This window comes from Trachemys scripta, chromosome 3 (genome assembly GCF_013100865.1).
Source record: "Trachemys scripta elegans isolate TJP31775 chromosome 3, CAS_Tse_1.0, whole genome shotgun sequence".
In the NCBI taxonomy this organism is placed as follows: Eukaryota; Metazoa; Chordata; order Testudines; family Emydidae; genus Trachemys; species Trachemys scripta.
This window is the reverse complement of record NC_048300.1, coordinates 58,731,307-58,747,860: the sequence shown is the minus strand read 5'-3', so window position 1 is coordinate 58,747,860 and position 16,554 is coordinate 58,731,307. Positions and strand designations below refer to the sequence as shown.

General features: G+C 40.6%; 1 protein-coding gene across 1 annotated transcript in view; it reads right to left on the bottom strand.

The window, feature by feature from the left end:
• Positions 1–408: 408 nt before the first annotated feature.
• The window catches only part of BTBD9 (BTB domain containing 9), a 272,643-nt gene continuing 256,497 nt past the window's right edge, over positions 409–16,554 (bottom strand). The window contains exon 11 of the mRNA XM_034764813.1: positions 409–3,667. Within this exon, the coding sequence (XP_034620704.1) occupies positions 3,473–3,667 (195 nt within the window). The 3' untranslated portion in view covers positions 409–3,472. The remainder of the gene's footprint in view (positions 3,668–16,554) is intronic.

Here is a 16,554-nt window from a genome sequence, read left to right as displayed (position 1 = left end):
CAAAGTCCATTTAAGTGATAAATAGAAACAATGTCTCTATAATGAGAATATAAACGAATGCTATTAGCATCGAAATATATCAACAAAACTCTTATAGTCTGACAGGAGACAAGAGAATATCTGGTCAGTCCTGTTTTATCTCAGTCACAGATAAAACATACATGTATGCTATAAAGTTCAGAGTAACTGTATATATCCCATCATCCTGAAGTGACACACTTTTTAATGGTACATCTTGGCAGCTCAACTATGCTTTTAGTTATTTCCATCAGGAAACAAGCTAAAAACTCAGAGCAGGGTTGACAAAAATCATACATGAATAACCAGAATTCAATTAAGCAGCAATCCCATAATGAAGAAAAACTAAACTATATATAAAAACTAAATATAAAAAAAAACAACTGGAAAAAGCTGAGGACAAAATATAAATTAATTCTGTGTGATGCCCTCCTCCTACCTCACCACTGGCACATTATATTAAAAGAGAACGTTCATGGCAGAAGAGCATACCAGGCAATAAGTAGATTTTATGGGGGTTTTAAAACTGAGCAAAAATGAGATGATCAATAACATACGACTCCCAAAGCATTAACATTATTCTTGTTATACAAGACTAAAAGATTCAAACCACAAAACGGAAAATGGGGTTATTTTGGCTTATAAAGGTTTGAAAATTCTGTGCCAACACAGACACAATGACTTACTTCAGAAACAGGTTCAAAGCACAAATAATTGTCAGAGAGGTGACTAACAGGTGTGTGAAAGAGGCATGATGTGACTGGGAATCATAATGTTAAAAAATTCCTATTTGTTTGTGAGGAAGGATATGATAATTTACCTCAGCTGTGGGTGACATATACTTTTCTTGGATATTTGAAGTTCTACAGGTCCTGTTGCTCTGTGCTTTGAGAATCTCTCACATGTACTCTGCTATAGGTTAATCTTTTAAATTCTTCATGTCCCAGAACTGGGGTGAATAGAGGCCTGGATGGCTAGTAGATGTAATAAGAAATCTAGACTATATAGATGTCTTTGATCTATGAAGCCTTAGAGGGCAAGATCAGAGAGAATGACAGAAGGAGGGGTGTAGACTGATGGCTTCTAAAGAGTCTTTTTTTTGGCTCAGCTGTATTCTACAAAATAATTGTCCATGTCTGGGAAGTATACATTCAAAATCCTGCACTTTGCCTGAGAGAGTCTAAACCGAGGGACAATTGATACAGATCTATTTCATTCTTATGTTACAACACTCCCTACAATGGTGGCAATTAGAGCTAACAAAACTGGAAAATGATGTAATTTGTTTATTTGCAGTCTGAGAATGGTGAAATTAGTTGTAAATTTATTTGTAGTCTCTCACCAACCCTGATGCTGAAGGATCAACCCAAGAAAGACAAGAGAGGCTCCATGGAACTCAAAAGATCCAGCAAAGATTACAATTGTCATGGGGTTTTTGTTTGTTTCTTTTTAAAGAAAAGTTTAGTCTAAAATTTTCTACCTCTGTACTTAAAGTTAATCTAAGGGCTCTGTACCCAATACTTAGTCTGACTTCCACTATGCTAAGAGTTGCTAAACAAACGTGGTAATCAGCAGACAGTGCTAGTTGATGGCTCATGAGAAACATTCTATATGCAGAGAACCTAGACTAAGCACTGTGAGGGGTAGCCATGACACCTAATAAAATGTATCATGTAATGTCCATGCATCTCCAATGACAACCAGCTTGATTCAGGCAATGGGGGCAAAAGGTTTGGGGAGGGAATACAGGGGCTAACATGAGAAAGACTGAAGATGGGTCTGGTGATAAGGAAAAAAAGATAAGATTGCCAAAGTTATTCAACTTTACAGGAAATATATCAGAAAGAGGAAGAGTTTCTTTTCTTCTCTGTCAAGTCTCTGCTGTTTTGTAGCCACCATGCTATCTGTTCCTTCATGCTTTTAGCCCAACTGGTATTCAGAAAGAAATTCTTTCAGGTTAAGCAGTGTTATAGATTGATATATAACTCATTATATCATTATGTTCAAGCAGAGGAAAATCATATTTGACTTGACTAACTCTGACTTGTCATCTTGTTTTGCTCTGGCAAAGGTATGTTAGACCAACAGAAAAAAAAATTCCAGGTCGATAAACTTGGACAGTAGATGCTCCAAAGGTCAGGTACTTCAGGAGAAATATCAATCTTTCCTATTTATTTTTGCCAAATGACATCAATATTGTGTGTAAAAACAGAACCTCTTCTTCCCACACTGGCAAGCTCAGTGAGATGAGGAGCTTTTGCTAAATCACATGTACTGGAGATTAGAGAATCCTGATGATCACAATGTGAAAATGCTCTACATAAGAAAAAAAGCAGATAATCTGATCAAGTTACAAAGGAGAGTTAACACTGAGATGTAAGTTACTAAAGCAAGAACCAATAAAGAGTCAGATCAAACCACAATAGTTAAATTATTTTTTTTCCATGAAGATTATGAGAAAAGCTTATCAGTGGCTTTTAAATCCCTAGTTGAACACTGTAGTCTATTATTTTCTTTAAAAAATTTTTGACTGCAAATTCTCATTTTTGTATTGCTGAGTCTGACCAGCAGCATGTCAACGGTCAGTTGTAATTCTGCTTTTCTAAACACAAACAACAAATTTGAAAAATTACAATAATTTTTGTAGAAATTTAAGTAAAACTTGAAGAATCATCTTTAAATTAAGTAGACAGTTATCTGCTTGTCAAGTTGGAAGCTTGACTAGGAATTTGCAACTTGGAACATAGATAAAAAATGACAATTTTGTAACTCAACAATTCAAGTAAAGTCAGAATTAAATACAGCATCCATAAATTGATTTGTTTTTATCATGAGGGTTTTTTCCTTGTCATACCAGGTGATATACATGTCTGTTACTTCCCTAAACTATTGTACTGTATGTATCTACAGCCAGAAATAAGGGAAAAGTCGGACACCGAGTCAAAATGATTTAGAAAACAGCTTATAATTTACCAAGTAATATGGATTAAGAATAATTTAAAAAAATAAAAACAATCTATTTTCCATAGTGATGCCATAAAGATAAACATTCTATTTCCTAATAGGTGCCTTCAGGTAACAAATAATTAATTTATATTCCTTCCAGTCTACTGTTCATATGCCATTTTTGTATTCCAATGTGACTCTGCCTTTTATTTCCTTCCATTCTCCTTTCCTTGGTTAGATTAGAGAGGTAGGGTGTTAATGGGGGACTTGATATAGATTGAAGACCTATTTTATCCCCCCGGAGACAAAGCCTGATTTGAACAAATTGAAGAGAGTGAAGCAGCCCCTTTGTGTCCTTGGAAAGCCTTTTCCATTTCAACATTTCCAGCTGCCAGGCATGGTCCCCTTTGTTCACTGAGAGAACAAGAAAAAAGGTGCCTGTACAAGAAGGTTGTGAATAATTTCATATAGCATCATGGAGACTGCAAAAGCTCCGTTCCACTCTCCTTTATGGTTGGTGAGCATGTGTACGTGAGGTGGATCCAGTGAGGGAGTGCAGAGAACTGGTGCTTGAGGCTCGAACTGGGCGAGAAACAATCTGTTGTGTGCCAGTGCCCAGTTCTGTTGTCGCCACTTCCTCATTACCCTCTTCCTTGTGGGCATTGTTTTGTGCTGGACACTCAAAATGCACACAGTGAAACACCTGGAAAAAAAAATGAAGAAATAAAGCAAAAAAATTAAAAGTAGCGAAAATGTGAACAGAACTAAATAACACCTTGGCTTAAATGAAGCATGCAGGCAATGTGCCAGGGCCAAAGGGCTGATCCAAGCTGGAATGTTTCATCATGGGGTTAACAGCCTGTGTTCAGAACCCACAACTGCTAGGGTTGAAACAAATGCAAGTAACAGCTGTGTAGGGGGAGAAGGCCTTAGTGGATAAGCCTTTATGTCTGGTAGCCTTTAGTCTGAGGTGCTGAGCCTGAATTCAGATAGATAGTTCTGAAGCATATGGGGACATTTTGGTAATTTGGAAAAATCCTTGAGTTTGCAAAGCAGCATATCTATAATCTAAAAGCCATCAAATGACAATGAAAATGACTTAATTAAACTCCAGAAAGGCTGAACATCCACGTTATCTATGAATTAAAGTTAAATGGTAATGCAGATGATGCTATCTCATGACTGCCCTCTACTGTATTAAGTAACACCTCAGCAGATGCAATATTTTGCAGTACACAGAAATATAGGATTTGCCAGGTCCAAGGAGACCATTGCTTCATCAAATGCAGTATCTGCTTCAAGTACCAGTCAACATTTGATGTTTCAAAATGCATCTGGATCATTGTGCAAGCAGTGCATACGGGAACTCCTTCCAAACCCTGCAGGTGATTAGCTTAGGTCCTGAAACAGGAGGATTTCCCTTTAAACATTTTCCACCATATTTCCTAGGTTAGTATAGCTGCTTATATGACACCTGTTCATGTAGCTATTCAGTGGGTCCTTAAAAATGAGTCCTAAACTGTTTGCTTCAATGATTTTCCCATGGCAGTGAATTCCACAGATTTACCACCAACTGTGTAAAGAAATCTTTCCTTCTATTAATTTTAAATTTGCTGCCAACCAATTTCATTGAGTGTCCTCTTGTTCTTCTGTCATGGCACTAGCTGAAGAGGGATGCTTGCTCAGTTTTTACTAATCCATTCATTATTTTGTATGCTATCATGTTTCTTCATATTCTCCTCTTAAACAGTCCAAAACTTTTACATCTCATCTCATATCCACATAAACCTATTGAAACCTCTTCGAATCTTAGTTGTCCTTTCCCAGGAGGGCCGGCTCCAGGGTTTTGGCCGCCCCAAGCAGCCAAAACAAACAAACAAACAAACAAAAAACAAAACAAAAAAAGCCGCAATCGCGATCTAAAAAAAGCCGCGATTGCGATCTGCGGCGGCAATTCGGCGGGAGGTCCTTCACTCCCAGGCGGAGTGAGGGACCGTCCGCCGAATTGCCGCCGAATACCTGGACTTGCCGCCCCTCTCCGGAGCGGCCGTCCCAAGCACCTGCTTGAGAAGCTGGTGCCTGGAGCCGGCCCTGTTTCCCAGGCCTTTTAAGTTCAGCAACATCCTTTTTGGTCAGATGACCAAAACCAAACCACACAAAGTGTGGACAGATCATTGATTTATACAAGACCATTATAATATTATCTATTATTTTCTATCCTCTCTTTAATACAACCTAGAATCCTATTAGTCTTTTTCACTGTGACTGCACATTGAGCAGACATCTTCATTGAACTGTCTATAGTAACCCATAGATCTTTTTCCTGAGAGTTGCTAGCTAATTTAGAACCCAACAGCGTGTATGAAACCAACATAGCTTTATTCACAGTCATGTTCTTTGTAGCTCTCCTATTATAATTTCTTGTGTCTTTCTTGATGCCAGAATTCTTGCAATTTTTTATGTAGTCTCCTCTGTTATTTTCTCTCCATTTCTAGGTGTGATATATATAACATGTTAGCTTCTTTTGTAGAGTCAACTAATCTCTGCATTTGCAATTGTGTTGCTGTGCTGTCTTTCATTAAATAGATTCCTCAAAGACTGTGATTACTTGCTAGGCTTTACAGTTTTGAAGGTAACAGCCACTGTCATATTTCCAGCTTCCATTATAAGTATCAGGATTTAAAGAAATGGACTATAGCTGTTCAATGCATCTTTATAGTACACTGCTTTCCTAGCAAGGTGGTGTGGTCAAAATGGATAGGGCACAAGTCTGGAAATCAAGACACTCCATGCTCCCACAATGTCCCACACAAATAGTGTTTCTCATCTAAAATGTCATCTTATATTTATATAGTGATGCATCTTTTTATACAGTAGCTATTACTAACCATTAGCTGATATCAGTGTATAAAATCAGAAAAACTTGGCTCCTAAATTATATCTTTCATTGTTACCATTTCTTTTTCATACCAGGCTATAATGTTCACAGAAGGTGTGACATTGACACTACTGTGGACTCAAGAGGTGTTTTATCATTGTTTCACTTTAACATATACAGAGCGGTGCTGCTGAAAGGGAGGGAGGATTCAGAAGAACAGTCCTGGATGTATCAATTCCACTCAGTATTTGATTTATATATGTAACCACAGCTAAAGTAAAACAAACAATGATGCATGTGCTTCTTTATAAAAGCAGGAACCAAGAACTCAGTATTATCCTCTGATCTGAGGATTTCTTCTGCTTCTCTTGGGAAATTTGATGAAGTTCTGGCATCCAAACAAAGAGAGCCAAACCCCCTCTACATTTGTTTGAGGCCTCCCCCCGCAGAAAGACTTTGAAGCACCTTTCTATGACCACTAAAGCTGAAGGGGAAAAAAGAAGATTCAAATGGCACTTGTCTATCAGGGACATCATCCAAAATTGTCAGTCGCAATAAACCAATGACAAAAAGACCTGAGGAGAACAAATATTTTTTCTTATTTATAAAAAAATAGAAGGACTGACAAGTACAAGGAAAAAAGCCAATGAAAACTTTTTTGCACTGAAATATATATAAAAAAAAAACAATATTTTATCTGAAACCTATGGCCTTCAATTCTGTCAACAAATGGAAAACAGAGGAATGGACAGAAGAGTTTATAATAATTAAATAAAAACATTTACAAAATGACTCAATGTCAAAGGACTCTCCCAACTACAAAAAACACTCAACCATCCACTGCCATCCTGAGAAAAGTGTGGAAAAAACACAGATTATGCTCTAAAAGTCAAAATCCAGGCTCTGACAGACCAAGTAGGGAAGTACATCCTAGAGTTGAGGACTCTTCATTGAGAACAGGCCCATTTTATTTAAAATTACACTGTTTCAATCAAGAAGTCTATTATTTATGGGCAAATAAATCTGATCATCTGAAAAAGAATCATACACAAGCGGCATGTGCCCAGATTAATTTCAAAGCATGTGCCCAGATTAATTTCCTATGTAACTGAGATAAAAAATCCTGAAGGAAAGGAATAAAAGGAAAGGAGCAGAATAAATTATGGCTTGAATATAAGTATGATAAAGGCAGGAAGTGACTGGTAAGAATTTGCCAAAGAGCATCTGATCTGAATGATTAAAGGGATGAGGAAGTCATGTAACAAATCAAAATAGAGTTGTGAAAAGAACAGAGAAGTAACAATGAGACTCTCCTGTATATCAATAATCTAAACAAACTGGGACACATTAAACAGAAGGAACAAACTGAATAACACATTTATAGACACTGTGATAAGAACAGTTTAGGTGTGGCATGTTATGTAAAGGAAGGAAGTAGGGACCCAATTCTTTTCTCTGTGAAGTCAATGGGAGTTTGGCCATCAGACTTCAAAGGGAAAAGAAGAGCAGTCATTGACTTCTGAGTAATAAAAGGACATGATAAAAACAGAATAACAAATTTTGGAAGAATATGGGAAAAGGCTGGGTGAAATAGGATCAAATAAAAAAAGGAAAGACCAGAGGAGAAATTTTTCAAAAATATATTAATGTATGCCTGCCATCTAGTGATAAGCACAGTAAGATTAGAAGAAAAATGCTAACATGAATGAACATGGTGGTATAAAATAAAATCAAGACTAAAGGAAGAGACACGAAGTAGGTGAGATATACAACATCAAGTTCAAAAGAGGATTACAAAGTGAAATTAGGGGAGAGAGGAAAAATGGGGGTAGAGAATACAAGAAACTTTTAATAAGAAGTTAAGATAAATTAATGGAAGAGCAATTCTAAGTACATCAGGAACAAGAGGTCAGTGAAGAAGGCATTAGGGCCTCCGAGAGATAGCATTAGGGGAATTTGACAGAAGTACTAAATTCTGCTAAAAAATTAATGAATTAATTGCCTTATTGTTCACAAAAGATGAGAGCTAGAAGTAGACACACGTTTTCCAGAAGAAGCAGATACAATGCTGAGGAAATCAGGATCATGCTAAATAGGTAATTCAAACAAAATCAAACATCCAAAGAGTAAAAAAAAAAAAAAATACTTTACAGTCACATGCTTATCAAGACCAAAACTCCAAAGGAAATGGCAAATATTAACGTTCTTCAAACATATCGCAAATCTTTTGGAAACAGGGAAGGTAGTGGCAGACTGGAGAGAAACTTGTGTAATACCTATAATTAAGCAGGAATCAAATTCTTTATCTTTTAAGACACCTTACTCAACACATGCAGGTGGCAGCCTGTCTTGTACCAGGCTGCAATTCAAATTAGATTATTCTTGAGCTCATGAAAAGTTGTATATCTTTGTATTTTGTGCAACATTTTTTTACTTAATGCTTACTAATACATAGCATTTTATGTTTTAAAAACACTTTTAACCACTAACTAGGTAATAATCCTTACACACCTACCTCACAGGGATATATTACTCACCCATTTTACAGATGAGGAAAACAGGAAGGAAGAGAGTAAGTTGCCTGAAGCTACACAACATGGAAAGGGTAAAGCTGGGATTAGAACACATGGAATGAACTCCCAGCCCTACCGAAATCAATGGCAGTTTTGCCACCGATTTCCATGGGACCAGAATTTCATCTGTCAGGAATAAGGAATCCCAGCCTGCTCACCTGCCAGCTTAACTCCTAGGCAGTCTAACCAGTGCAGCTGGGTCCCAACAGAGCTTCCTGATTGGCCAAACCACCCGATTGGCTGAGGATATCAGCAGACATGCTCTTAAAACCAGCAGCAGCAGCAGCAGGAGGGCACTAGCTGCTGAATGCATTCACTCACGGCTGTGATCGCTCCTGAGCCACCTTGTTCCCAACCTTGTTCCAAACTCAGATCAGGCCCTGCTCCTGCCATGGACTCAGCCTCGCCTCGCTCCAGGTAATCTGTCTCTGACCCTCAGCTCCAATTCCTGGCCTGACTCCTGCTCCAACCACTAGGCCTGACTCTTGCTGCAACAACCAGCCTTTACTGTCTATTTCCCAGTCCCTGTTTGATCAGTCCACCAAGAGGAACCCATCAAAGGAAAAGGGATTCAGTTCTCCCTGGCTTAGATCCCACCATGACAAATGTTTTCCTATTGCAGATAGTGGGTGCAGTGCAGGACCTGCAGGCTCAGATTGCTGCTTTGCAGGTGTAGAATGTGGCCTTGCAAGCACAAGCTGCACAACTTGCAGCTCCGTCCCCTGCTTCCACTGCTGGATAAATTCAACAGTGACTTTAGCAAATTCTGTGGATTTCTGAATCTTTGCTGGCTTCTGTTTCTGTTGCAACCAAGAGCACTGACTAAGCCCAAGTAGAATTTATCATCAGCTTGCTGACTGAGGAGACTGGCCTGGGCTTCCTGGCTCATGGAAAAATCTAGCCTGTTCTTGGGTCCATTTAAAAACTTTGTGAAAACCATGGTGGTAATCATTGGTGACCCAAACGCGTCAGGGGGGCTGATTGGTTGCCAAATTTGCCATAGAATTTCAGGGCCTGGTAGCAGACACTGAATGGAAAGAGGCTTGCAGTGTTACCTCAACCGAAGATGAGCTGGCACAGATGGAGTCCTTGCCTGCCTGCCCTGGCCAATATAATCAAACTGTGCATTAAGAGTGATAACCGTCTGACTGAGCACTGCTAAGAGTGAAGCTCAGCCTCTTATGGCCCAGTGGTTTCCCTAACCTCAGTTTGCTAACCACTGGCTTTGCCCCCACAGACTGACCCCATGCAAACTGGCCATGCCCAGTCCTCCCTTTCCAAGGCTGAAGAAAAAAAAGACAGCAAAAATGGCAGGCTTATGCCTGTACTGCAGAGAACCAGGACACTTCGCATTGGGCTGTTCTGCCTCAGCAAATACTATGTCTCAGCTCCAACAGAGGCATCTGGGCTGATGTTCTTCCCTCCCCCGAGTACTCGATATTGATATTTGTCTGCCAGTACTCTGGCAACAGCTAACCAGAACCCAACACATTTCCGACTCTCCCTCCAACTCTGACACCCCATCATGTCTGAGGTCCACCTGGAAGCGCTGGTGGATTTGAGTGCCTTCAGTAATTTCATGGACTTGGACTTTGCATGAGCACATGCGATGCCCATCCAGTGTGAAAGCTCTCCATACTTGGTGGAGTGCATCAAAGGGACACATCTCTTGTAGGGCCTGGTTACTGACCACACTGCCCCCTTGGAGGTTACTATCCTCCAGTTTGGGCTCATCTGAGCACCACACTCTCAGATTATCCTCTGCATGCTCTGGCTCGCCACCTACAATCTGCATATCCATTGGCAAGCAGGTGCAGTACATTTCAGCTCCCTGCACTGTCAGCAATCTTGTCTCCCAAAACACAGCCCTGGGCCAGAAGTCCTCTGTACTCACTCTGCCTTCTCAGAAAAACTGAGGCCATTATTTCACAGGGAATCTCTGTACCATCCACATCCCTTCATGCCACCTCGGTGATACCTGCTAAATACCAAGAGTTTATAAGCAGAATGTGTACACCTTGCCACCCCATCCACTTATGACTGCTCCATTGATCTTTACCTGGAAGCGGAAATCTCTTTTGGTTACACCTACTCTCTTTCTGAAGCTACCTTCAAAAAGAGTCTTCAAAAGGATTTCATCCATCCATCCATACCTCTGGCTGGGGCATGGATCTTCTTTGTAAAGGAGGATAGATCTCTATGGCCCTGTTTCGAATACAGTGAGCTAAACAAGGTTATCAAACAGAATCAGTAACCCCTGTCCCCTATCAGGGAGTTCTTTCAATGACTTAGCTCATCCATGGTCTTCACAAAGTTAGACCTCCATGGAGTTTATAACCTGATAAGGGTTAGGAAGATTGACGAGTGGAAGTCCACCTTCCATACTTGGAAGAGACATTTTGAATAGCTAGTTATGCCATTTGGCCTGTGCAATTCCCTGAAAATCTTCTAGCATTTCATCAATGATATTTTCAGGGACATGCTACACCATTTTGTAGTTATCTTACTTAATGATATCCACATCATTTCAGAAAATTAGGCCCTTCACAATCATCACGTATGCAACTTCCTAGAGGGATTCTGTCTGTATGCTAAGCCTGAGAAGTGAGAGTTTGACCAAGATACAATTGAATTCCTCAGGTATATCATCTGTCCCAAAGGGATAATCATGGACTAAAGAAAGGTGTGGCCATGTACAACTGGGCCTCACTAAAGGACTTTCATGGGGTACAGCAATTTGTGGGCTTTGCCAATTTTCACAGGAAATTTATCAAGGGCTTTCCTAGTTTCGTCATCCTATGGTTGCCCTGCTAAGTAAGGGAGCCTGGTTCACTTGATCCCCAGAAGCCCAATCCACCTTCAAGCAACTAAAAGAGAGTTTCACTATGGCACCCATCTGACCCCACAAAACCATTTACAGTAGAGGCCAACATGTCAAACTTCGCTCTGGATGCAGTGTTGTCCAAGCCAGCAGATGACTGCACCCCTGTACGTTGTATTCACATAAGCTAATTCATGTGGAGAGAAACTATGATATATGGGAAAAGGAGCTGATAGCCATAAAAGCAGCCTTCGAGGAATGGCACCATCTTCTAGAAGGGGCCAGGTTCCCTGTGCAGATCCTCACAGATCACAAGAACCTGGAATACCTCTGGACAGTCAAGTATCAGGGGATAGCCGTGTTAGTCTGTATCCACAAAAACAACAAGGAGTCTGGTGGCACCTTAAAGACTAACAGATTTATTTGGGCATAAGCTTTTGTGGGTAAAAAACCCATGCCCAAATAAATCTGTTAGTCTTTAAGGTGCCATTGGACTCCTTGTTATTCTTCTGGACAGTCAGGCACCTTAACCAATGAGAGGTTTGCTGGTCCCTCTTGTTTGCCTGGCTCAATTTCATAATTACCTGTCATCCAGTGCCAAAAAACCTGTCCTGCAAGGATGAGTACCTTGATTCTGGCAGAGGAACTCCTTCAACAGTTCTTAAGGTGTCCAATTTTGTTAATGGGACAATAGACAGCAACCTGATGCCCTCCATCTATTTCTTGCAGCCCAATGACTCATTCACAGCTTAGATCTACCCATCCCTTGATGATGCCAGTACCCAACCTGTTGCAGAGTTTAGATTACAGGATGATGACCTCTTCCAGAAAGGCTGTATTCATGTTCTGGTGGGACAGCTTAGGCTTTAAGCCATGAATGACCACTTGTTGGTCACTTTGGCCACTTCAAGACCTGGAACTTGGTGTCAAGGACTTTCTGGTGGCTGGGCATGCACACCTCTGTCAAAAAATGATAAAACATCCTGCAGTCTCGGTGCCTGAACCAAGAGCCTATGCTTGAAACCACTTGCTCTTCTCCAGCCTCATCATATCCACTGTGGATCACCATGTCCATGGACTTCATAGTGGAGTTGCCTTGCTCTCAGGGGTACACAACAATCTTGGTGGTGGTTGATCTTTTCATCAAGATGGCACAAATAATCCCGTTTTGTGCCATCCTCATTGCCCCAGAAATGGCTTGCTTTTTCCTGGAGAGAGTTTTTCATTACCACAGATTGACAAGACCAGGGCCCTCAGTTAATCTCTGGTTTCTGGCGGGAGCTTCTAATGCTTCTGGGCATAGAATCTCTCATCTCATCTATATACCATCTGCACACCAACTAGCAAATAGAACGGGTCAATCAGATCCTTGAACAATACCTTTGCTGCTTTTGAATTATCATCAAGACGACTGGGTTCCCCTTCTTCTCTATGCTGAATTTGTGTATGATAATGCCTCCACCCAATGAAGTCCCTTCTTTGCCAACGATGAGTTTCATCTTTGTTTTCACCCAGATATCCCTGCGAAGTCTCTGGTACCTCCTGCTGCAGATTTAACTTCTCACGTACGCCTAATACACCAAGAATCGAAGGAACACCTGACCACTGCTAAGGAGGCTTAAACCCACGCCAACCAGGATTGCCAGGCTACCCCCACTCTTGCCATACACTACAAGGTTTGGCTACCCACTTGGAAACTTAAGTCAATGTGCCTGTTGGCTAAATTAGACCACTAGTATCTGGGTCCAGTTAAGATTCTGGAACAGGTCAATCCAGTCACATTCAGGTTACAATTGCCTGAGTCCCTCTGGATCCACCCAGTGTTCCATGTCTCCTTCCTGAAGCCTTATACTGAAAACCCGTTTCTGCCCCGGTACACCTCACCACCTCCACCTATCACTGTCCAGGGGAAGGAAAAATATTTGGTTTGACAGATCCTTGACTCCCGACACATTAGAGGGAAATTCCAGTACTTAGTGGACAGGGAGGGTTATGGTCTGGACGAACGATCCTGGGAACAAGTGGAAAATATTCATGCCTTGGGCCAGCTTGTCGGAGTTTTACAAAACCTTTCCTGACAAGTCTGGCTCTGGTGCCCCTGGGAAACACCCTTCAAGGAGGGGATACTGTCAGGATTAAGGTCCTGCAGCTAGCCTGTTTACCTGCTAGCTTAACCCTCAGGGCGTTTAATGAGCACAGCTGGGCCCCAAGTGAGCTGCCCTATTGGCCAAACTGCCTGATTGGCTGAGGCAATCACCAGACCTACTCTTAAGACCAGTAGCAGGGTGCTGGCTGTTCAAACATTTGCCCACAGCGGCGATAGCGCCTACACTTGCTTGTTCTCAGACTTGTTCCAGCCCTGTTCCTAGCCTTGCTTCATTCCAGCTAACCCAGCTTTGACCCTCAGCTTTGATTCCTGGCCTGATTCCCGCTCCAACCATTTGACACTACCCCTGCTCCAGCCTATAGGCCAGACTGCCCACATCTTGTCCCTAACAGTTCCCAGTCCTTTGTTCATTCTACTAGGTCATTCTGCTTCCTTAGTTTGTTGCATTAGTCTTGTACATCTACTTCAACACCATAAAATATAATCATTTTGCCATTTTTACATGTTTTCCAGTAACATGGAGTATGACTGCCAGTTCTGACGGTCTCATGTGCAGCAACATGCTGTTGAAAACCTTAAACCAGCCCTACTAACAATCTAGGAAAATCTAGGAACTATAGATTTGCAATATTAATCTTCACAGTGGGGAAGAATAGTGGAAATGTGAATCAGAAACAGAATATGAGAACACCTGGAAAGGTGTGAATTAATGAAGTGTGCATGCACTCACAGAAAGAAGATCATGTCAAATAAATACTATATTGTTTTGAAGAAACGAAATAGCTGATGGGGGGGAAAGGCAAGCAGTGATAATAATGGTTTTGGTCTTGAAGAAAAGTTTCTGATATGGTGCAACATGAAAGAGCCAGTTTAGGAAGAAAAGTTCAGAATGTGAGTGCTTAACATTTTCTTTCCTGATTTGTAACAATATGTAAAACACAGGACGCTAGTGGCTTTTATGAACTAAGAGGTTAAAATAAAAGAAAAAGGACCTGATTCTCATTTACACTAAGGCCCATTTATATTGGTCTGGAAGCATAAAGTGGCCATAAAATGGATGTAAATGGTCTTAAACTTGGTCTTAAATATAATTTACTCCCACTTTAGGGCCACTTTACACTGTCAGAGCAGTGTAATAGAGTTGTAGTGTAAATTAACATTAACTGCCAACAATTAAGGTATATCCAAATGGAGACAGTGCAAGGTAGATAGAGGAGGCTACTGGGTTAGAGGACTAATTTTGCACACTATCTGTGACTTAGACAATTCATTGCATTTCAGTAAATGCAGAGAAATTTAAGATATGAAACTCAGGAGAAAACCAAAAAAGATTACAACCTCAATGATCACTGAGGATGTGGGGTAGTAGACAATAACACTGTAGATCCTGTTGCATATGGCTTTACAAAATACAAAACAGAGGGATCAAACACTATATAAATCAGAGGAAATGGCTTGGTTTTTATTGAAGATACTGTTGAGGCTACCTTTGGAATACTATGCAATATTCTGGCCATTTTACTATTTAAAAAAAAGGGGGGGGGGGGAAATCACAACTTAATACGAGTGAAGAGGCAGGCAATACAGAATTTAGATGGGATTCTTCTGAGCAGTTACTTAATATACAGCAAAACAACCAAGTGGAGTGATAGGTGCAATGCATATAATATTGCTCTTCTAGAGTTTAACAGAAATAAAATAATTATTTTGAACAAAGTTTACTTTGGAATACAGTTCTTAATGCCAAAAGAGGGAATGACCTAAATGGGCACCATCATCTCTTTCCAACCTGTATCTATAAAACAAGCTACAGTGTGGAGAGCTAGAATGTGCAATGAATTTGCACATACAGAAGGAATTTTCACCACAGGCAGTGTGCTCTACATAAACTACTATACAGTTCCTTAGAAATAGTACCAATTTCTACAGAGAATTGCACTAATAAGCCCCCTCAGCTTCAGGTCTTAACCAACTTTTAGCTATTGGGGGTCAGGAGTAAACTTATCCTATGGGCAGAATATCCCATAAATGCCTACTGCATGCTTTCTTGGACTTCCTCTGAAGCTTCTGATACTGGATACTGTTGGTGACAGGATACCACCTAAACTGATCTCTGGTTTGATCCAGTACGGCAGCTCCCATGTTCCTAAATTGCTGCAAACTTCATTTATGGTTTGTGGAGAATGAGAGTTATCTGCTTGATATTAACCTGTCTAAAAGTCAGGAATTAAATCAAAGGAGTCCGTAAAGAATGAAACCCACAGGAAACAAAACAATGGCAAAGAGAAGGCTCCTTGAGGAAACAATAGGGGGAATTATAAACTGGAGAATATCCCGTCTGTCTCCATCCAGACTAGAATGGTTTTCTCTTCCCAAGGCTGGGCCTAGGATCAGAGGGGATTCTAAACCTCACAAATGTTAGAAAAGAAAGGAGTGGTTACCCAGGTTGTATCAGTGAAAGCTGACAGATTGACTGAGGCACACAGATACATAGCCTGCTGCTGCAGGATTGGCTGCTTTCCCTGCCAGAGAAAGAGTTAGGTGGCCTAAGAGGAATTCAGAAAAAGATGGCAAGGAAAGCTGAAGGTGTAAGACAGATCCATTTGTGTAGGCCTTTTATTGTTTTTAGCCTTTTGCTCTTCTTGCTTTGTACCTTAAAAGGAATGAATAAATAATGTCTTGTTTGAAGGTGCTATTTCTGCGAACGTACAAACATACACTATCACATATGCTCCTGAAGGAAAATTCTTACAGGTACAACACCAAGTTGGACCTGTGTCACTAACACGATTGAGAACCAAGGAGATTCCAGACCAGAAATCCAGTCAAAGAATGGGTGGACTGCATTGTTCCTCCCAGAGTGAGGTGCAAGAAGCCAGGCCTGTCACCTAAAGGGTGCACTCCATGAGGAAAAAAGGGTTTAAGATGCAGTTTTCCCTGTAGGCAGTATACTGTGCCTTTCATTGAACAGCTTTGTATAACTGGACAAAGTATTCAGTGCTGAAAGTGAAATCAGTTAGAAATAAAAACAAGAAACAGGTGTTGGAAATGATCATCCAAACTTATGAAATATTCTTTCATTGATATTCAGCCCAAAAACGAGGACATAATCACAGAGCTGATTCACAGCTTTAAAGTAAATTCTGTATCTGTAGCTCATCTATTGCTTTGTCACAGGAGCTAGTACAGATGGATTTTGGAGGGAAGGGGA